This window comes from Hemicordylus capensis, chromosome 3 (genome assembly GCF_027244095.1).
Source record: "Hemicordylus capensis ecotype Gifberg chromosome 3, rHemCap1.1.pri, whole genome shotgun sequence".
In the NCBI taxonomy this organism is placed as follows: domain Eukaryota; kingdom Metazoa; phylum Chordata; class Lepidosauria; order Squamata; family Cordylidae; genus Hemicordylus; species Hemicordylus capensis.
The window spans coordinates 60663647-60686842 of record NC_069659.1 but is presented as its reverse complement, the minus strand read 5'-3'; the positions used below and the strand labels follow the sequence as shown (position 1 = coordinate 60686842).

The 23196-nt window shown below is 42.9% G+C and overlaps 1 protein-coding gene across 5 annotated transcripts in view; it reads right to left on the bottom strand.

Moving 5' to 3' along the window:
• Window positions 1-23196, bottom strand: part of LOC128348790 (suppressor of tumorigenicity 14 protein-like) — a 44426-nt gene that overhangs the window by 5656 nt on the left and 15574 nt on the right. For 4 of the 5 annotated variants that reach the window (XM_053304435.1, XM_053304436.1, XM_053304439.1 and 1 more), the window contains 8 exons: window positions 22564-22661; window positions 19885-19997; window positions 17952-18085; window positions 9870-9974; window positions 8944-9054; window positions 8249-8368; window positions 6177-6360; window positions 213-487 (listed from right to left, as the gene is read on the bottom strand). In XM_053304435.1, the coding sequence (XP_053160410.1) occupies window positions 213-487; window positions 6177-6360; window positions 8249-8368; window positions 8944-9054; window positions 9870-9974; window positions 17952-18085; window positions 19885-19997; window positions 22564-22661 (1140 nt within the window). The remainder of the gene's footprint in view (window positions 1-212; window positions 488-6176; window positions 6361-8248; window positions 8369-8943; window positions 9055-9869; window positions 9975-17951; window positions 18086-19884; window positions 19998-22563; window positions 22662-23196) is intronic. The other variant, XR_008318332.1, reaches the window with a different exon arrangement.

The following is a 23196-nucleotide window of genomic DNA, read 5'->3' as shown; positions in this document are numbered from 1 at the left end:
ATAGCCCCACAGCAGTTTATAAATTAAACATATAAAACATAAAAACAGTCACACTTTTCTTCATATCTAAGGAGATTACCTTCCCAATGGCCTATGAACATCACCAACCCCTAAGAGCACATTGAAAACCTTATTAATCAACTATGATTTCCCCCCTACAGATTAGAGTCATACTTGCAATTTGCAATAAACATATCCAGAAATGAACATACTATTTTCTTTTAGGGCTCCCCAGCCAGTTACATAGCAGACAGTTCCATAAATAAATACTCTAGGACTGCTTGGTAAACATATGGGCTGTACCAGCTCATTGAAGAATACTGGTGCCTCCATTTCCAACAGGGCAATGTCATAGTCTGAGATATATTGGTCGTAATATGGATGGACAATAATCCTTTTGATAGGTCGCATTACTATATGATTGTTGCTGTTTTTGTTAATAATCCTGGTACCCATATATGCTGTCCAGCCAGATGTTATGGAGTATCTGAAAAACAAAGAATAGGAACATAGGAAGCTGCCATATATTGAGTCAGACCATTGGTCCACCTAGCTCAGTAGTGTCTACACAGACTGGTAGCAGCTTCTCCAAGGTTGCAGGCAGGAGTATCTCTCAGCCCTATCTTAGAGATGCTGCCAGGGAGGGAACTTGGAACCTTCTGCTCTTCCCAGAGTGGCCCCATCCCCTAAAGGGAATATCTTACAGTGCTCACATGTAGTCTCTCATTCAAGTGCAAACCAGGTCAGACCCTGCTTAGCCAAGGGGACAATTCATGCTTGCTACCACAAGACCAGCTCTCCAAGTGCTGTTGTTTCCACAGATCTCATTTTATTTATTTATTTATTATTTATTACATTTGTACACCGCCCCAAACTTTCATCTCTGGGTGGTTTACAATAGTATAAAGCAAGTTAAAATATATACAAAAACTTAAAACAATTTAAAAATCAGCCATGAATTAAAACCTTAAAAATTTAAAGAACAGAAAAAGCTTGGGTGAAGAGGTGGGTTTTCAAATGCTTTCTAAAAATTGTCAGGGGTGGGGAGGATCGTATCTCAGTAGGGAACGCATTCCACAGTCTTGGGGCTGCAATCGATAAAGCCCATCCCCGTGTGGCCACCAGCCGAGCTGGTGGCAACTGGAGATGGACCTCTCCGGACAACCTCAATGGGCGGTGGGGATCATAATGAAGAAGACGTTCTCTTAGATACCCAAGGCCTAAGCCACTTAGGGCTTTATAAGTTATGACAAGCACTTTGTATTTTGCCCGGAAACCTATTGACAGCCAGTGAAACTCTATCAACAAAGGAGTGATGTGGCCTTTCCGAGACGACCCAGAGACCAACCTGGCCGCCGAATTCTGTACCAACTGAAGCTTCTGGACTACGTACAAAGGCAGCCCCACATAGAGCGCAGTGCAGAAGTCAATTCTGGAGGTAACCAACATATGTACCACTGTTCTGAGGTCGTTCATCTCAAAAAATGGACGTAGCTGGCATATCAGCCAAAGCTGATACGTGTGTGCTCCTTTCTTTTTTTAAATGGGGAATGCACAGGCTCAGTTTTCAGTGGATTGCAGTGTTGGAACAAAACATTTGTGTGCCCTAGGCAAAGTTTGAACATTACTCCCCCACCAGTGAAAGTATGAAATACTCAATTTTACCTCTCAAGACCAGTCCCCATGCTAGTCCCCTACTTCGACCTGAGATTCTCCACCCAACTTTTCACTGATGTCTGAACTTAGGCACAGAATCTCAGGAGAAAGTTTGGCAGGAGTCAGGAACTGGTGCAGGAACTGAAGGGTGGTGGGTTCACACAGCATGTCCACCTGGAACGTATGCTTCCCCGGAATCTTTGGCTCCCGTTTCACTTACTTTACAGCATTTGTGTGAACCAGCCCTATATATGTAACAGGGCCCTGTGATTCCTTAATCAACATATTTAAAGCTTTCTGTTGAGAAGCAATTGGAGTGTGTGTACATTTCAGGCTCTATGATTAGTGAATTACTGTTGAAAGGAGAATGCCTTCTTGTTTCACACTGCAGCTATGTCCAACTGCCTTTTGTAATGGGTCAGATAAACCTTCCCTCTCCTACAACACAAATTGCCAAAAATCCATGTGGTAATGTCCACTGAAGCTTCACAAAAAATATGTCACAGAGAGAGGAATTTTCTGATACTTAAAAGATGTTTATAAAATATAACATCTATTAGATAAAATTATCAGTGCTGTGACCTAGGGAGATGCCTTGTTGTCCTATTATTTCTTGTTTACACAGTCAGACAGGTGTTATTGACTGGTTTGTTTTATCCAGATATCGAGTCCTTCCCAAGGACCTGGGATGGCTGAATTTTATTGTCAATGTCATTGCTGTTATTATTATAGATATCGTCGCAGAATATAGGCTGTTCCCAGTAAAGTTGCTTTTTGTAATTGGCTGATGGTGATTTCTGTGGCCCCTATGGTGTTGAGGTGTTCTTCAAGCTGTTTTGGAATTGCACCTAGGGTGCCAATGACCACTGGGATTATTTTGGTCTTTTTCTGCCACAGCCTTTCAATTTCAATTTGTAGATCTTTGTATTTTGTGGTTTTCTCTATTTCTTTTTCTTCTATTCTGCTATCCCCTGGTATTGCTATGTCGATTATTTTAACTTCTTCTTCTTCTTTCTTCTCGACTACAGTTATATCTGGTGTATTGTGTGGCAGATGTTTGTCTGTTTGTAGTCAGAAGTCCCATAATATTTTTGCATCTTCATTTTCTACAACTTTTTCAATTGTATGGTCCCACCAATTTTTGGCTACAGGTAGCTTGTATTTTTTGCAGATGTTCCAGTGTATCATCCCTGCTACCTTGTCATGCCTTTGTTTGTAGTCAGTCTGTGCAATCTTTTTACAACAGTTGATTAGGTGGTCCATGGTTTCATCTGCTTCTTTACAAAGGCGGCACTTGCTGTTTGTTGTTGACTTTTCAACTTTTGCTCTTATTGCATTTGTTCTTAGTGCCTGGTCTTGTGCAGCCAGTATTAAACCCTCTGTTTCTTTCTTCAAGTTGCCATTCTTAAGCCATTGCCAGGTCTTGGTGATGTCTGATTTTCCACTTATATTGTGCAAATATTGACCATGCAGTGGCTTATTTTTCCATTTTTCTGCTCGGTTCTTGACTTGTTCTTTCTTGTATGCCTGCTTTGTTTCATTGGTGTTGAATAGTTTCTCATTACTGGCTATTTTAAGTGCATCTTCTTCACTGTCCTTTATATATTCTTCAAGGCCTCTTTTCTCCTCCTCTGCTGTTTGATGGACTTGCAGCATTCCTCTTCCACCTGAGCTGTGAGGGAGGTATAGCCTATCAACATTACTGCGGGGGTGCAGAGCATGATTGATGGCCATTATTTTCCTGGTCTTATGATCTAGTGTCTCTAGCTCTGCCTGGGTCCAGTCTATTATTCCTGCAGTGTATCTGATAACAGGTATAGCCCAGGTGTTTATGGCATGTATGGTGTTCCCGCCATTGAGTTTGGACTTGAGGATTTTTCTAACTCTCCTGATGTATTCACTTCCAATTTTTCTTTTAACTTCAGCATGTCCTATGTTATTTATCAGCCTGGAGAATGCCCAAGTATTTGTAAGGTTCTTTCTCTTCCAGGTTCTTGATGTTGCTTCCATTGGGCAGTTCTATTCCTTCTGTTTTTCTTATTTTCCCTCTGTTCATTATTAATGCAGCACACTTGTCTAGTCCAAACTCCATTGCTATATTGCTAGTGAATATACGGACAGTGTTTAGCAGTGATTCGATTTCTGACTGGAACTTTCTATACAACTTCGGATCGTCCATGTACAGCAGATGGTGGATTTTACTTGATGTTTTAGATATTTGGTATCCAAGCCTGTTTTGTTTAATATTTGTGAAAGTGGAGTCATGGCGATTACAAACAACAGAGGGGATAGTGAGTCCCCTTGGAAAATACCTCTTCTAATGCTAACCTGTCCAAGTGTCTCGCCATTGATTGTTAACTGTGTACTCCACATGCTCATTGCTTTTTTTTTATAAATATCTGAATGTTTTTGCTGACACCAGTTGTTTCTAAACCTTTTAGTATCCATGTGTGAGGCAATGAGTCGAAGGCTTTCTTGTAGTCAATCCATGCAACACTTAGATTTGTTTTTCTTCTCTTGCAGTTTTCTAAAATCATTTTGTCAATCAGCAGCTGGTCTTTTGTGCCTCTGGTGTTCGGACAATTTCCTTTCTGTTCAACTGGAAGCTGTTCGTTAGTTAATAAGTGTTGCATCACTTCATCTGCTATTATTCCAGTTAATAATTTGAACATGGTTGGCAGACAGGTTATCGGTCTATAATTACTTGGAACTGCACCTTTTGCTGGGTCTTTCATGATGACATGAGTTTTCCCAGTTGTTACCCATTGTTCAATATCACCTCCTTGCAAAATGTGATTGAACTGTTTTGATAGTTGTTTATGAAGGCTTGTTAGGTGTTTAAGCCAAAAGCCATGCAGTTCATCATCGCCTGGTGCAGGCCAATTTTTAATTTTCTTTGTTCTTTCACTTATTAATTCTGGTGTTATTATTAGATCTTGCATTTGTTGGTTACATTTTTTGACCTCTTTCATCCAGCCTGCTTTTTTATCATAATCTATTGGATTGTCCCATAATTTCCCCCAGAATTGCACTGTTTCTTCTTTATTTGGTGTTTCTAGGTTTCTTGCAGTTTCTCCTTCTATGCTTTGATAGAAACGTCTCTGATTCAACTGGAATTGGAGATTCTGCCTGTGTTGTGTAATTCTGGCTTCGTATCTGCTAATCTTCTTTGATGCTGCTGTTATTTGCTGCTTTATTATTTCCAGGACTTCTCTAATTTTCCTTGAATCTAGGTGGTATTTTTGGATCAGATACTGTTTGGTGTTTTCATTCTTCAGCTTCTTGTCTTTCATATCTTTCAGTTTACTAGCATCTGATCTAAGCCTGGCGATTTTATTTTCTAATCTAATCTTCCACTTAGGTGATGTACTACTTTCTTTTTTTACAGGTCCACTGATTTTCTGCTATTATTATTATTATTATTATTATTATTATTATTATTATTATTATTATTATTATTATTTCACATTTATATCCTGCTCTTCATCCAAGGAGCCCAGAGCAGTGAACTACATACTTAAGTTCCTCCTCACAACAACTCTGTGAAGTAGGTTAGGCTGAGAGAGAAGTGACTGGCCTAGAGTCACCCAGCTAGTCTCATGGCTGAATGGGGATTTGAACTCGGGTCTCCCCAGTCCTAGTCCAGCACTCTAACCACTGCACCAGCTGGCTCACCAGCCTATCTTTCATCCTGGCTCTGGTGGATTGCACCTAAAGTATATAAAAGCCATAGCAACAAGCCTTCCCTAAACCAGTGGGAGAGTGAGAAGGGAAGAGGGTTGGAGGAGTATGGGAGGAAAGGGGAAGAGATGACAGATTTATTTTCAGGTTCAGATTAAAATCCAAAATAAAGAGCCCCAGTTCATAATGCTTGTATCATATTTTTGGTGACCTACTCATTAAGATTCATATGTTTAATACGAAAATGAATACGACCTGTATTTAAGCCAAGAAATGAGAATTCTGGCAACATCACTAATTTCTGCACAGTAAAAGGCATAGCCAGTTTCTTTATCAATAGAACTTACTACAGTGACTTTAAAAATATATTATGACCAGCAAAACTGCAGCTAATCTGCCTATTTCAGTTGCATGTAAGAGCTTATTTGCATTTCGTTTTTCAAAAATATGGTAGAAACTAAACTACAGATTGATATATCCAAGGGCATGAGGTTTGCCATGATTTCACACACATACTTGGTATATCTGTCATTCAGATACAGTCTTAATTAAACTACTGAGGTTAAAAAGGCAAGCAACACTTTTTGCAAAGTATTTACTCTCGAGGTACAATCCTATGTACTCTTAGCTGGAAGTAAGTCTCATTGAACTTAGTGTGACATCTTTCCAAATAAATATGCACAAGATTCTGTGAGTCATTCAGTTTCATAATAAAAATGAATACATTAATTTAAAAAGTCTACATTGTGCATGTTGGGCCATAAACTAGACTCAGCATCTAGTTCAAACAACACATTTTCCTTACAATTTATATACGTTCTACATTGCAGTATGCATACCTTATAGAATCAGAGTCCTGAAAGCAGTGGGCAGCAGATACCAGCCACCTATTTGAAATAATAGATGCACCACATACATGCCCATATGTTCCCAGGTGCAAGCTTGCTTGCCAAGGCCATTTTCCAGATCTTGCATCTTCCCCACCAACAATTCTCGTTTTCTTTATCTGGCTCTTTCCACATGCTAATGAAAAAATAGCACACAGAGAAATCACTTGGCTAATAAGCATGAACAAAACACACTATGAGTCCTCTGCCTGCCCCTGGCCAAAAAAAAAAAAAAAAAGAAAGGCATCAAGAACATCTCAGCTCTACTGTATGCAGCTGATACAGCACTGTTGTCATTAGCACAGATTAACTTGCGGTGTCTCCTTCAGACTTTTGGTGTAAAAATGAAGGTTTGCAACCTAATTACCAAAACACTAAGGGAACTGCCTTCCACAGAAGTCCTCATGAACATCTCTGAGAGCTAGATAGAGAGGAGATTGAGCAGGTACAAGCATTCCAATACTTATGAATGCTATTTTCACAGAATGGGTGACACTTCAAGTTGTATTAAGTCAATCCTCTCAACACCCTGACTTGAAAATACAAACCACCAAAATCCATGGGATTTCTAATTCCAAGTAAATAACAAAAAAATTAGTATCCTGATCCTAAACACCTTACTTGGAAATTAGAAGTTCCATGATCAGGATGCTAATTGTGCCAGCTCAGACTCTATATTGAATAGATATAATGTTGAGCCCTAACTCAAAGCCTGATCTGCATCATGAAGTACATGTTGGCTGCCGCATACACTCCAGTGATGGAGAGGTACCATCAGCACACTATCAGTACCCCTTTCAATAAGCTGAATAGAGTTTTCTCATAACTACCAGTTACATGTGTTCATCACAGCTCTTTTGCCCACAACATAGCATGGAGCAATCAAAGATCACTTGGAATATTTATATCAAATTAAACTGGGAATAAATTGTGTCACTGGAAAAAGAACTTTTCCTTTGCTTTATTTTCTTTTAAAGATTGTATATACTAGTCCTTGCTAGGCACTAAGCCACTATGGAAGGGATGTCCAACTGCAGCCCTCTGGCTGCTTTTGGCCTACAACTCCCATCATCCCTGACTACTGGCCACTGTGCCTGGTGATGATGGGAGTTGTAGGCCAACAACAGCTGGAGGGCCACAGTTAGACAGCCCTGCTCTATGGTCTGTGTAAGGCCACCACACACGCTGAGAATCTCCGTATAAATGGTAGAGTCAGGGAGCAGGGAAATAGAAGAGGAAGCTAACTTGGCAAAGAGGCACCTTTTAATGTGGTGATTCTCTTTATTTAGCAGGGGGAGAGTAACTGGCCCTATCCACCCCCAGCACAGTGACTCCAGTGACTGCTGCTGGTGTCTATCTTAGGTTTCTTTTTAGATTGTGAGCCCTTTGGGGACAGGGATCCATCTTATTTGTTTGTTGTTTCTCAGATTTATTTAATATTTTTCACTTAATATTTTAATTGTGTCTTTTTTTACCATCTTATTTTTAAATTTTGCTGTAAACCACCTTGGGATTATTTTAATGAAAGGCAGTATATAAATGTAACAATCAATCAATCAATCTGTGTAAACCACCCAGAGCATTTTTAGAAGGGCGGTATAGAAATCGAATGAATGAATGAATGAATGAATGAAGAGTGGAGCTGTAGGGGTGGCCAGCAGGAGAGCAGAAAGCACAGTGAGGAACTGGGCAAAGATAGTTGCTGCTTCCTCCCAAACTCCATGCCATAATGGAGCGGTATGTCCCTAATATTTATCTATGGATGGCTTTGGAGTTAGCCCCAGTCTGTCATCTCTGAGCTATCCATAAGGATGTAGCCCATCACCCTCTGTCTAGAAGTCTGTGATGGAAACACAGCCCCATTGTCTGGGCAGAGCTGACCCCAGCACTAAAGTTACTGGAGGAAGGCTTTGACATAAAAGTGCCATGCGCCCATCTGAGCATCCCAAGCAGCCCAGAAATAGCTGCAGAAAGGCACATAGACACTTCTGTTCATTACAGTAAGTCATTCATTAATTACATACCGCAGTTCATTTCATCTGATCCATCTGCACAATCTCTAATTCCATCACACTCTGGATTTGGCTTTATCGGGCACTTTCCATTTAGACATTTGTATGTGTGCTGTGAACAACTTTTATATGCTGAAAGGACATGGTGACAAATGAGAAAAACATTAATGCACTGAATAGTGCTATCTCATAGCAGCATAATGTTATACAATGCATGTTATAAAAGTTAATGCATTTAATGGTGTCAATTCCTATCTCAGCAATATTGTATATAACTAAACACATGTAATATTAACTTAACTGGGGAAAAGGTACTGAAAGCTTTATTTTGCCACTGGAGAAGCAGCATAAAAATGTGGAATCATACCCTGTGATCAAAAGTCTTGATCCCACATGCCATTTGACAGTTGACATTACAAAGAGTTGTGCAACATTACAGGCTTGCGAAAGAGTTTTCACATGAATTTTCTTTTGATCTTGGAGCTGATGTTGTGCAAGGACTAAGAGACTAAACTGCAAATCAGGACTTTACCAGTGATATGATGGCTCTAGTGCTACTTAAATATGTTGTGTAACCAGATAAACAACAAATAACATCCAGAAAGTTTTGTATCAATAATGCAAGCACGAAAATAACCCCAGAAGCCTTGAGCAGTCCTGCATCTCCTTCATCCCCATGTCAAGTCCAAAATGTACATCATGCTTACAGCAACTGTCCTCTTCCTCACTATTGTCCTCACAGCTGTCACCTCCTCTGCAAGGCCTGGAACTGTGCTTACACTTCCTGTTGCCACAATTAGGCTCTGCTGGATTGCAGCCTAGAAAACAACTTCATGGTCAAGTCTCTCCTGAACAGTAGATATTTCCAGAAAGCATATCTACACAACAAGCATATATTTTTTGAGTTTTTAATATCATTTTAAATGTCATGGTTTCTGAATGAAATTATAGTTGTTGTTATAATGGACCCACAAACTCTTTGCAACAAAACTTTAATCCCACCCACTCTCACCCCTGGATTATTATAGAAATGTCTATCAAATCTGCATAGATCTGTAAAGGAGATAGGCCTCCAACAGTTCCACATATTTTAGCCAGTGTGGTGTAGTGACTAGTGGTTAGAGCGTTAGACTAGGACTAGGGAGAATGGAGTTCAAATCTCTATTCAGCCATGGAATTCACTGGGTAAGTCTGGGCCAGTCACATATCTCTCAGCCTAACCTACCTCACAGGGTTGTTGAGAGGATAAACATAAACCATGTATACTGCTCTGGGCTCCTTGAAAGAAGAGTGGGATATACATGCAGTAAATAAAATAATAAATAATAAATAACATTTAGCAAGACTTTTTCCTTCACAGCATCTTCATTAATAGATCATAAGTATTTATTTACCTGGCATCATGTTTACTTATTTGGTTATGGAAGATGCCTTTATATGAAACCAAGTTTAATTTCTTGCATGACAGAACTAACGGTTACAAGCTACTTTATTTTTAATGACTGAATAGTTACATGCTCTGCTGAAGGGTTGAATGTCTTGCAAAGATGTTTTATATTTTAAACATCAGATGGCCTTCCCCACAAATGCATTCCTGAGAAATAACATCATTCAATCATGATCATTAACTTACCACAGTCTACCTCGTCGCTTCCATCTGTGCAGTCTTTCCACCCATCACACTTATTGTTCAATGGAATGCATGTTTTGTCAGAACACTTAAATTGCCTAGGACAAGCTAAAAAAAATAAGAGGTTTCAGACTACCACAGTCCCCATAGCACTGAGTAACAAAGAAATCCAGAAAGATGATTTATGAATGTATAAGCACTGCAAGGTAGAATAGGACTGTTCCTAAACCCCTTACAGCCAGTGCAATTATATGTTTTACCCAACTGTACTGTGAGGAAATTCAAACCCTGTCTGCAAGGGGCCCTGGAGTTTGTGCCTAAAGGTGTCCATTGTTGCTCTCTTGCCCACTGAGTCATTTTGAAAGGTAGTCTCTTTCAGGTAGGGATGTACATGCATTGGGTTTTTTTAATTCAATTTGTACCTGAATCAAATCACCCTCAATTTGTTTTGGGTCCAAATCTGCCCTCCCACTGAATCACCCCAGGTTCGATTTGAATCCGAATCAATCTGAATCTGAATTGATTTGGGGGGGAAAGGAGGGGGTGTTCCGGGGGCAAAAGAGTGTGGTGGGTGGTAGTGCCCAATGGGTGGAAGCTACCACCCAAATTTCAAAGAAATTGGTCAAAAGGGTGATTTTTTTTTTAAAAAAAGATGAAGTTTGTGCGTCTTTACGCTTTTGAGCATAGAGAATAATGGGGATTGCAGCAGCCCCATAACTCCACTTGGGGGGCACCAGGGTGGCCCAGAGTGGTTGTGGTGTAGTGCACATGAGGTGATTCTCTGGTCATTCATCTTGCACCAAAGATAATGAACAAAGATGTTCATTCATCATCTTTGGTGCAAAATGATGAATGACCAGAGAACCCAGTACCACATGGGCTTGTGGTTTTGGGGGTGGTTTGCACCCCATGTGCACTACACCACAACCCACTCTGGGCCACCCTGGTGCCTGTCACATGGAGTTAAGGGGTTGCTGAAATCCCCTTATTCCCTATGGGGAAAAGCTTGAAGATGTGAAAACTTTTTTTAAAAAAAATCACCCCTTTGCCCTATTTCTTTGAATTTTGGGTGGTAGCTTCCACCCACTGGGCACTACCACTCAACCCACTTTGGCCACAAAATGGAGGTCTGAATCTTTAAAAAATTTCTGGTCCGAATCTGGGTGATTTGTACCCGAATCTGAGCACAACGGTCATTTGTTCTGTCTACAAATCATCCAAATCAGCTAGATTCAGGTACAAATTGTTTTGTATCCAAATCAATTCGCACATTCCTACTTTCTGAATGCCTGGTTGCTCATTGTGTTTGGAGTGCCTGTGGCTACTGGATTAGGCAACATCATGAGCCCTATTCAAGCGTTATTCCCTCAGAAATAGCAAAGGTATGAAGGATGCAGCAGATTCACACCTGCTAACCACACACATACATCCTGACAATGAACCATGCATCTTGCATGTCTGCTTGCATTCAGCATTTGTTTTCAGAGGCAAGCACACAAATTGTGATTGAAGGTCTTGGGCATTCCAAAGTTTATAATCATGGAAGGTATCACATACACTCTCTCTCTCTCCTCGGTGTTTGCCTCTATATACAAACGTTGAATGTTTGTTTGGATCACCCAGCAACATGGCTAGCTGGTGCTGGTTCACTGGCAGAAGGAAGCATGGTCATTGGATATGATCCTGCTGTACCCCTCATGCATTTGCTCTCTTCAGGGGCGTAGCTAGTGTGGGGCAGGCAGGGCATGTGCCCTGGGCGCCACTTGAAGGGGGGCGCCATTTCTTTAAAAAAAAATTTTTTTTAAGGCTGCTGAAAACAAAATGGCCACCACGCATGCTCAAATGGCCTCTGTGAGGCCCTAGGCCATACTAGGCCTCACAGAGGCCATTTGAGCATTTGTAGTGGCCATTTTGTTTTCAGCTGCAATTTTTTGAAAATTTTTTTTTAAAAAAAAAATGGCTACTGCACATGCTTAAATGGTCCCTGTGAGGCCCTAGAGGCCAGCGGGGGGGGGGGGGACTTTGCAGACCCCCCAGCCTTTAGGAAGCCCCCCAAAGGGGCTACAGGTAATTTTTATATATATATATATATATATATATATATATATATATATATATATATATATAATATAAGTCACTGTACACATATTCAGATATGTGACTTGTATGTGACCTTCAGACTTGTATTTTTCCACTGATATTATGGTAAAGTTACCTGAAAGATGGGTGTCAGATGTTTGGACAGGGGGAGCAATTTCAATGCTTGCCCTAGGCACTATTTTCCCTAAATACGCCTCTGGCTCTCCTTGAAGAGCATGATGCCTGAACAAAGCTATGAAGCTAACAATGCGCTACATGGTGGCCTCCCTACATGGCTTGCTTGCTTGCTTGCTTGCTTATCCGCCCAAAACGCAAGTTCTCTGGGCAGTTTACAAGACAATAAAAACAACCAATTAAAAGATTAACACATTTAAGGCTTTTAGTCAGGGTTGAGGGCACCAGCATGCCATTAAACCTGGATCCCTGATAATGTGCGAGCTCGGACTGCTTCTAGCCTGGGTGCACACAGAGACGGGTGCCTCGAGCTCTGGTCTCCTGCAGGAATCTCCCAGTGCCCCACACTCAGCTATGTGTGCTCCCAATTTTTAGTTGTGTGTAAGCGATTGTTTAGAAGTGATTGTGTGGAAGCAAGGTAGGAGAAAAACCTACCCAGGGTTTCCTCCTACCTTGCTTCCACACAACTGAAAATTGGGAGCACACACAGCTCCCAAACCCGGGTAGAACACAGTTTTTGATTATGTGAATGACTTCCATTTCTCATTTCCTCTGCTAAGCAATGAAAACTTAATTCACTTTTTGTTTGGATGAGATTATAGTATGGAATTTAGGGATGTGCAAAAAATTTCGGGCACAGAACGATCTGTGCCCGAAACGAACAATTTCGGGTGATTCGGGGCCGAACCAAATCACCCCTGATGTCCCCCGATATTTTTTGGGCACGAGCCAAATCACCCGAATTTCGGACCCAAAAAATTCGGGTGATTCGGTTCATGGTTGATATTTGGCGATTTTTTGAAGTTATAGTGACTTTGGGGCAGTTTGGGGGCAGAAAGTGGATCTGCCCCAAAAGAGTGGGGTGGGGTGGTAGTGCCTAATGGGTGGAGGCTACCACCCCAATTTCAGGGGGATTGGGCAGAGGGCTGATTTTTTGGGAATATTTGAAGTTTGGGTGTCTTTGGGGCAGATTGGGGGCAGAAAGTGGATCTGCCCCAAATGAGTGGGGTGGGCTGGTAGATAGTGCCTAATGGGTGGAGGCTACCACCCGTCCCCAATTTCAGAGTGATTGGGCAGAGGGGTGAATTTTGGTGAATTTATGAGGTTTGTCTTCATAAGGTGAAGTGTGCTAAATTGATTACTTCCTCATATTCATAGTAAGTGTGAAAAAATGAAAGTGGGGTCATGAGAGTTGTTTAATTGAAAAAAATCTCATTTGCTATGATAGAATGAGAATTCACACCTCAGAAGTTTTTTCTGAGGTGTGAATTCTCATTCTATCATAGCAAATGAGATTTTTTTCAATTAAACAACTCTCATGACCCCACTTTCACTTTTTCACACCTCAATTACTATGAATAATATGAGGAAGTAATCAATTTAGCACACTTCACCTTATGAAGACAAACCTCATAAATTCACCAAAATTCACCCCTCTGCCCAATCACTCTGAAATTGGGGACAGGGGGTAGTCTCCACCCATTAGGCACTATCAACCAGCCCACCCCACTCATTTGGGGCAGATCCACTTACTGCCCCCAATCTGCCCCATAGACACCCAAACTTCAAATATTCCCAAAAAATCATCCCTCTGCCCAATCCCCCTGAAATTGGGGTGGTAGCCTCCACCCATTAGGCACTACCACCCCACCCCACTCTTTGGGGGCAGATCCACTTTCTGCCCCCAAACTGCCCCAAAGTCACTAAAACTTCAAAAATTCTCAAAAAATCAGCCCTTTGTCCAATCCCCCTGAAATTGGGGTGGTAGCCTCCACCCATTAGGCACTACCACCCCACCCCACTATTCTGCCTCAGGCCCCACTTTCTGCCCCAATCTGCCCCAAAGACATGAACATTTCAGAAATTTACCAAAAATCAGCCCTTTGCCCAATCCCCCTGAAATTGGGGTGGTAGCCTGCACCCATTAGGCACTACCACCCCACCCCACTCCTTTTGCCCAGATCCCATGCTATGCCCCCGAACTGCCCCAAAGTCACTAAAACTTAAAAAATTTGCCAAAAATCAGCCCTTTGCCCAATCCCCCTGAAATTGGGGTGGTAGACTCCACCCGTTGGGCACTACCACCCCACCCCCAAATTTTGCCCCTGGGCCCCTTTTTACCCACCCGAATCGATTCGGATTTGGATTAAATCCGAATCTGAACCGAATCAAGGGTGATTCGGGTGACCCAGATTCGGGCACAAAACAGAACAGGGGTGATTCGGTTCGGGTCCGAGCCGAATCACCCGAAAACCCGAATTGCACACCCCTAATGGAATTCACTGAATAGACCTAATCAGGTCTTTCGATGCATGTTCACGGTGACTTTGTTAATAAAATTAACTTCCAAATTTAGCCAAAAAGTTCAGTATTTACCTGTTACAACAGCCTGGAGTACCCAAATGTAAAGAGATATAGAGATCATCTTGCTTCTGTGGTATGTTACCAACTGATCAATGCACGTTTAGACTTTGAAGATATTGCTGTTCCATAACATGTTACGGTAATGTTATTCAGAGTCATTTCAAAGAACTAACTTCCCATTTGGAAAACCAACAGGTTTTAGTTTTCTGAACCAATGAGCAAGAATGCTTTCTCTTTTTTTATTTAAAAGAGATTTTTATTTTATTTATTTTAAAAAAATATTGTTTTTTTAAAAAAATCCTCCTTCCTTATTTTAATTTTATTTTTATTTTTAATAATTTAACATATTTGTATGCCCCCTCAAACGCAGGTCTCCACACACTCACCTTGCTTCCACACTCTTTCTACCCAGGTTTTCCTCCTACCTTGCTTCCACACAACCAAAAATTGGGAGCACAAACAGCTCCCAAACATGGGTACAACACAATTGTGTGAAAGACCTCAATGAACTCAAAGACCTCAATGAACTCAAAGACTTCAATGTAGCAAAAAACACTAAACCACACAAACACAAAAAACCTGTAATCAGTTATTCAAGAGAACCAATGGCATGAATAATTTAAGATACAATGGCCGCATTCACAGGTAACATGAAACCGGAGGTGAAGGGGCCTCCGGTTTCAATTTCTGTTCGTCTGAATGTGGGCAACTGAAGTTATAACACAAAATGGGCCACAGTTTTCCTTCACATACTCTGATTTGTACCTTCGATTTGTAGTGAATTTTGCTGCCTGGGCCTCCAGTTTAGAGGTGCCAGCATTTCGTCTGAACATGGTACTGCAGTTCTCACTGTTCTGCAACTGGAGCTGAGGGAGAAAGCCCCTTCCTCACGCCAGTTTCTATTGGCTGCCGGCGCTGTCCTTCTATCAAGAAGGAAGCCAGGCATCCAGTTCCTCCTCCTCTCTGCAGTCTTGGAGAGTGAGGGTTGGGGTGAGTGGAAGAGTAGGTCCATTGGGCCTGCAGTGCCACATTTATGTATTATTTTATTTTATTTAAAATATTTCTATACTGCCCAAACTTGTGTCTTTGGGTGGTTTACAATCATTTAAAACATCCGATCAATTGCCAATTAAAATCATGTAGAACATCAAAAACATTTAAAACCCTGTATTAAAAAATTTAAAACTATACATCTAATTAAAAGCCTGGATGAATAAATGTGTCTTCAGTGCCTTTTTAAAAGTTGCCAGAGATGGGGAGGCTCTTATTTCGACAGGGAATGCATTCCAAAGACCAGGGGCAGCAACGGAGAAGGCCCGTTCCCAAGCAGCCGCCAGATGAGTTGGTGGCAACCGCAGATGAACCTCTCCAGATGATCTTAACATGTGGGGGGGCTCATGGTGAAGAAGATTATTTCTTAAATACCCAGGGCCTATGCTGCTTAGGGCTTTATAGGTAACTAGTATTTTTAAGCCCGTTATGATAACGGGCGCTAGCTTTCTATCCCGTCTTTTCTGTCTCTCTCTCTTTCTGTCTCTTTTTTCCCCCCTTGTCCCCTCTCTCTTTTTGTTTTTTGTTTTGTTGTTGTCTCTGTTTTTGTTCTTCCTTATTTTGCTTATACTTTTTTTGGGGGGGGTGGATGAATAACGGCCAAAATGGCCCATGAGAAGGTGGCCGCCCCCGCCTATCGCCCTCCCGCGCCGGAGCCCACCTTACCCGCTCCAGCCCGAAGGAGAAGAGAGGAACTCGGAAACAGAGCTATTCTCTGTGTTAAGCTGCTGCCCATACTGTCGCAATGGACGCAATAGGCGTCCTTTGCGTCCATAGCGGCAGTTTGAGCAGTGACTTAGCACAGAGAGGAGCTCTGCTTGTGAGCTCGTCTCTTTTCCCTCGGGCTGGAGCGGGTAAGGTGGTCTTCGACAGCTGGGAGGGCGATAGGCGGGGGCGGCGACCTTCTCATGGGCCATTTTGGCCCTTAATCTTTTTGGGGGGGGGAGCGGGGAAGGTGATTTTGGGCAGCTGGGAGGGCGGGTGAGCAGGCGGCGGCGGCTGTGAGCGGGCGGGGGCCTCGTTGGCGGCTTCGCCGCCACCTCGCCCAGCTTCATTTTGGGCAGCTGGGAGGGCGGGTGAGCAGGCGGGGGCGACGGCTGTGAGCGGGCGGGGGCCTCATTGGCGGCTTCGCCGCCACCTCGCCCAGCTTCCCTGTCCCCCATCTCGGTCTTCCCCCGCCGCCATTGCCCTCGCCTTTTTCAGGGCGGCCGCTTCTGGTTGTCTTGGCCTCCTCTCGCCGTGCTGCAGCTCATGGCCGAGGCGGCGGCTCTGCCGCCGCCTCGGCCACTTTCCCCCGCCGCCACACACTGGCTAATGGCCGCCCGTGGCTGTGGGACACTGGTGTCTGAGGTCCTGTGTCCCTTGGGCTCTTCTGGGCCTGCGCTTTGCGCAGGCCCAGAACAGCCCAGGGAGGCAGGGACGCAGATCCCCAACATTCCAAAGCCACGGCCACTCACTTAGCCTTTTATTATATAGGATAACCAGCACCTTGTATTTTGCCCAGAAATGTATCGGCAGCCAGTGTAGTTCTTTCAACACAGTCATAGGAACATAGGAAGCTGCCATATACTGAGTCAGACCATAGGTCCATCTTGCTCAGTATTGTCTACACAGTCTGGCAGCGGCTTCTCCAAGGCAGGAATCTCTCTCAGCCCTATCTTGGAGATGCCTGGGAAGGAACTTGGAGCCTAGATGCTCTTCTCAGAGTGGCTCCATCCCCTGAGGGGAATATCTTACAGTGCTCACACTTCTAGTCTCCCTTTCGTATGCAACCAGGGTGGATCCTGCTTAGCTTAAGGTGACAAGTCATGCTTGCTACCACAAGATCAGCTCTCTTCCCCTGGGTCATCTAGGGTCATCTAGATGTCCCAGAGACCAACCTAGCCGCCACATTCTGGACCAACTGCAGTTTCCGGACTATGTACAAAGGCAGCCCCACATAGAGTGCATTGCTGTAATCCAGCCTAGAGGTTATCAGCATGTGTACAGATAAAAAGCACCTCTGGCCACCAACTCAACCTGGGACACCAGGGAGAGCTTCGGATCCAGATGCACCCTCAAACTGCATGCCTGTTCCTTCCGGTGGAGCGTGACCCCATCTAGAACTGGCACATCAAGATAATTTCCTGAGTTTTGACCCCGCACAATAAGTACCTCCGTCTTATTTGGATTCAGCCTCAGTTCGTTATCCCTCATCCAGCCCATTACTGCCTTCAGGCAGGCATTTAGGGAGGTTATGCCTTCTCCCGTTGATGTTGACATAGAGAAATAGATTTGGGTGTCATCAGCATACTGGTAACACCCTGCATGGAATCGTTATGTGTGAATGTGTCTAATATAACAGATCTTTGAAGCACAGCTTCCCAGCTGACATCAAATACATCTGTGTCCACTTACGATCCATGTGACTGAAAGCTCTGAATTCAACATAGAATCCTCTGTGTGTGACCAGTTCATCTGAATGGAAATTGATTGTAACCGAATAGCCATATTCCTTGATCCTGTTGCCTTCTGCAATAGGTTTACAATATCTAATAAGGATAAAACAAAAGAAAAAAATATAGATCACGTATCATTCTAATATCATACATTGTTTTAATAGAACTAACCAATTAATATATTTAATATATTCAATGTTGCATTTATTATAATGTCATTGATATACCTTCTCATTACAGAATCTATCACTTTTACCACAGTTGTAATTCAGAGATTATATCTGATGTTACATTTCTTTTGACTAAGTCAACAATTTGAAATTCAAGTACTATTTATGAATGTATTCCTTAAACTCAGATTCCACTTCTCAGCTGGAGTTCATATGTTTTCCTAAAAAATTCATTCAGTATATCCATAGAACTGAGCAGTCCTCTCAGTCAGTGGCGGCTGGCAGAGGCTGGGGCAGGGAAGGCAGGCAGAGCAGAATAAACTTTTAACGTGTAGGTAAACTTCCAGCACCACTGGGTATCCCACATAGGCAACCAATTGTGTGTCCTGCCCCCACCACTCAGCTGTCTGATGTGCTTGCAAAGGAGTCATCTGAGGGGACAAAGCAGAAAATATTTGCAACCCTGTCCCTTCAAATGGCCCTCAACACACACATCAGCCAGCTGAGCCGGGGGGCAAGGGGCATGCCTGGTTGCTTGCATGGGATTCTGGGTATCAGTAGCAGGTTTTACCCGGCATTTAAAGGTATACTTTCCCTTCCACTCCACCACCACCCCCATCACAGCCGCCAAGATCCTCAGTTATAATGCAGACAGACATTCCTTTCCACTTTCCACTTTTCCACACCATTCTTAGTCAGATCTCAGTACAGCCTAATCCACAATACTCCCTGCAGGGGATCTCAAACTTGGGTACCCAAATGATGCTGTACTATCACACCATCATCCCAAACCACAATGGCCAAAAGTCATTGTGAATCCCTGATTTACTGCCTAACTGACTGTGTCCCCAGTCAGACTTTTGACTTGGAGGGGGAAAGTATCCCTCCCCCTGCTGTATGGCAAGCCACTATTACAAGTAGGAGGAGTTTGAAAATATGTTTACAATATGGCTAAGCAGAAGGTGGCTGTTGCTAAGTCAGAAAAGTTTCATTAGGTTATTTTGAAATGACACTTTGCCTGACTGGCCATAGATAAAGGAATAAGTACACTGTGAATCACACATCTCCCTCATAACATGCCATTTCTTAATCGCAAGGGGCACAATTCATTCATACTGCCTCTCTACACACACTCTAAATAGTACTTTAAAGTAGTACAGGTTGAGTACCCCTTATTCAAACTGCTTGGGACCAGAAATGTTCCGGATTTTGGACTTTTCCGGATTTTGGAATATTTGCATACTGTAATGAGATATCTTGGGCATGGGATCCAAGTCTAAACACAAAAGGTTACTGTACACTGTATTTTATTTTTTTTAGGTTTTATTTTAAGTATAAAAACAAATAAGCATTGAATTTACGATAACTACAGGTAGCTGTAAATGTAATGGATAATTGCGAGAAAATTTTCAACACAATAATGTTGCTGATCACGCTAGACTCAAACATGGCAGTTTAGGTGGAGATGAAATCCAGATTTCATGTGAAAATAATGTTTTGTCGGTGCTGAGGGTGCACGCCATGGTGGTTTCCAGATTTTGGAGCATTCTGGATTTTGGATGTCCAGATTCGGGATACCCAACCTGTATATGTGGCATATTTAGAGGGATTAAGGGTCCCACAGTTAAGAAACAGCACACTGGGAGTGGAGATGTTCCCAGGTCAGTTGGGCAATCTGAATTGGCCCTTTCATTCTACAAACAGTTTCAAGTTAGAGCTCACCTAACTCCATCAATTTCTAGCCAATCTTTATCACATTTATTGGATCCTGGAGATGGCTCCTGAACTTGTATCACAAGAATTTTTAATAGCAGTCTATATCCAGGTAGTGGTGCCTAAGGTTTAAAAAAAGTCCTTTTAAAAATATAATAAAAGCATGGAAAAGAAATACATTGTGATTTCTGTCTTTTCAAAATTATCGTATTGGTCTTAATTGCCTTAAGGGGAGGCAACTTCCCTTCCAAATTGATTTCAGTTGTCTCAGCTATTATTTCCCCAACACTCGGTTTATGAAATTGGTTTTTGATACCCATACACACGAAACTACCATTTCAGGAATGGCAGGAGCTCAGTGGTAAAGGACATGCTTTTAATGCAGAATGGCACAGGTTCAATCCCTAGCAGCTCCAGATAAGGTTAGGAAAGGCCCCTCTCTGAAACCCTGAAGAGTTTCTGCCAATCAGTGTACTAAGCTAGATGGACCACTGGTATGTATTAGTGCCATATTTACCCAAATCTAAGACAGGTTTTACCCTAGTTCTTACCTATTAAATATTGGGGGCAGGGCAAATGAGATTCAAAGTGCTCATTTGGTGGGGGCAAATACAGGTACAACCTATATTTAACCTCCATTGTTTAAGGCATGGGTTTACATTCATAGTCTCCTTCTATTTGGGTAAATATGGTGTAAGGCAGCTTCCTATGTTCCTATTAATGTAAACTGAGACAGTGCCTGCCATGCAAATGTACAGGTTGGGATCAACACTGGCTGTGCTTCAGTTCACAACAGGCATTGTGCAATATGCATCAGCATCACAGTGCAGTTTGACTGCATATATGCTATACAGTGATCCTACAGAGCAATACAGTGAATCCTACAGAGCTGTGGGATTCACTGCACATTTCACTGAATAATTGACTAGATGATCTAAATTAGTTGGCAACAGCCAGGTTTTTAATGGGTTGTTTTTAATGAAGCAAAGCTGAGCCAGCTCCAGATTTTTAAAGGCCCATTCTCCTCCCAAAAGTACAATTAAGAATATTAATAGTTTTATAAAAGAAGTTTTGATTACAGAAAGGCAAGTGCAGACTGCTTTGTATTCTCCTGCTGCTTGCTGTTTGTCTGGCCCACCTCCAGTCTAGGACGGAACTAAAACTATAACTCATCTAGAACCTGGCCTGGATCAAGGAATGGATTCACTAGAAACACATTAAGGCTCTCCACATGAGCAGTGTGGAGAGCCTAAGAGGGTTCTACGGGGAGAGTGGGCTTGACCCACTCTCCCTGAAGATGAACAGGCAGCTCGCCCTGGGTGGCTGGATCGGCCACCCACACGATTGTAGAGCCGTTTGTCATGGAGTCGGTTGGGTTGGCGGGGATTGGGGGGCACCTGGCCCCCGGAAGCCCCAGAATGCCCTATGCTAGTGCACAGGGCAATCGGGGGGGGGGCTGATACTGGGAGGCTTGTTGCAGCCTTCCGGTCGGGGGTCTCCTCATGAGTTGCTGTGGCGTGAAGCTGCGCTGCAGTGGCACACGATCAAAACAATGGGGGTTGACAGAGTGTTCACTCCACTAACCTTGTTTAAGGATAGGGGGAATTAAGTGGGCTTGCTAGCAGGAGCTGCAGTGCTCCCGCCAGTTCACACGCATGGTAGGAACCGAGCTGGGCTCCCTTTGCCCGGTTTCCACCGTGCCTGTAAATAGCCTCAATACCTTGCAGTGCAGTCTGCATCACCACGCAGTCACACTCATTCACCCTGTGACTGTCAGGGAAAGAACAGCCCACTGGTTCTGTCTTACACATATACAGTACTTTCCACCTCCCGACTGAGTCACTGCATTATACCCCAGATATTCCGTCATGCATACCTTCACTGGTGAGGTAAAAGCACTCTCCATATTCAAAGGAAACTGAGCTTAGGATGGGGTTATGTATGTACCAATAGACATCACCAATCATGGATGAAGACGGGACACTACTGTGTATGGCTGGCTGGAAATGGATGATGTCGCTGGTTTGCACTGTCACATTTTTTGGCCAATGAAAGTCTACACATGTGCCAAGGTGCCACACTGCAGCAACTGTACTTTGTAGCCTGATCATGCGCATCTTCTTACTTTCTTTTTACACCCTTCGGCACTGTTAAGTGCATGCATGGCCTGGCACTTGTTCAAAGAGTATGTATCCACTTAAAAAATGTATAAGCCACTTATCTGTGCAAGACTCCCAGTTTGCATTAGGCATGTGCATGAATGGCTGATGCAGGGAGCAGTTCCTGTAAGGAACAGGTAAGCAGGTCCTTTCCTGCTCTGCTGCTGCCCCGCTGCTTTTCCAGATGCAGCGCTCCCTCAAGGAAAGGCCATGAGCAGCTGCGGTGCTTTCCCCTGCAGGCTTTGCAGGGCATCAGCATGCACATGGCCAGTGTGCGTGCCAGACTGGTTTAGCTGCGGGCACCCAAGCCGAGTCAGCCCTTCCCACACCTCTAGTTCATGTGGGGCTGATGCATGGTATATTTCTGCACATCATACAAATGATTCTCACATTTATATCAGCAAATAACTTGAACACTAAAGAAATGCTTCTTATGATTTCATGGTGTGTAGAAGAAATTGTTTGCTTTGGTTTTAAAAATAAATTTTAAAAGGATCACTCTTGTTCAGTGCTACTTCTGAGTACATACCCTGATAATCCAGTGACAGTCAATATTGGGTGGATAGTAACTCGGGTAATAAGGAGAAATTACAGTCCCATTCCAAGAGATGTAACGGCCACCACACACTAAGGAGGGAAAAAGCAACAGAACAGCTGAATTCTTTGGAAGTGCTCTTTGTACAGCTGTATTCCTGCCCTTGTGGAAAGCATGGAAACAAAGTAAGAAAATGAGCTAAAATTCTTCTTCTTCTTCTTTTGAGTACCCATTATAAGAGTATCAGCCTTCGATCTGTCCTTAAGGCCCTAAATAAGTTGGTATGGTACTTGCCATGATATTTCTTCAGTGAAAAGGGTCTTGGGGAAATAGTTGCTAGGCGGAGAAAAAGCGCCAATATGCCAAGAAAAAAAGGTGTGAACGGCCCAGGCTGCTGAAATAAACTGTTCACTGGAATGCTCAGAAAATACCAGTCAGATTTTGAGCATCATTTATTTGTTTGTTTGTTACATTTATATTCCGTTCTTCCTCCAAGGAGTCCAGAGCGGTGTAAGTTTCTCCTCACAACAACCCTGTGGGGTAGGTTAGGCTGAGAGATCAGTGACTGGCCCAGTCACCCAAAACAAGGGTGAATGGGGATTTGAACCCATGTCTCCCTGGTCCTAG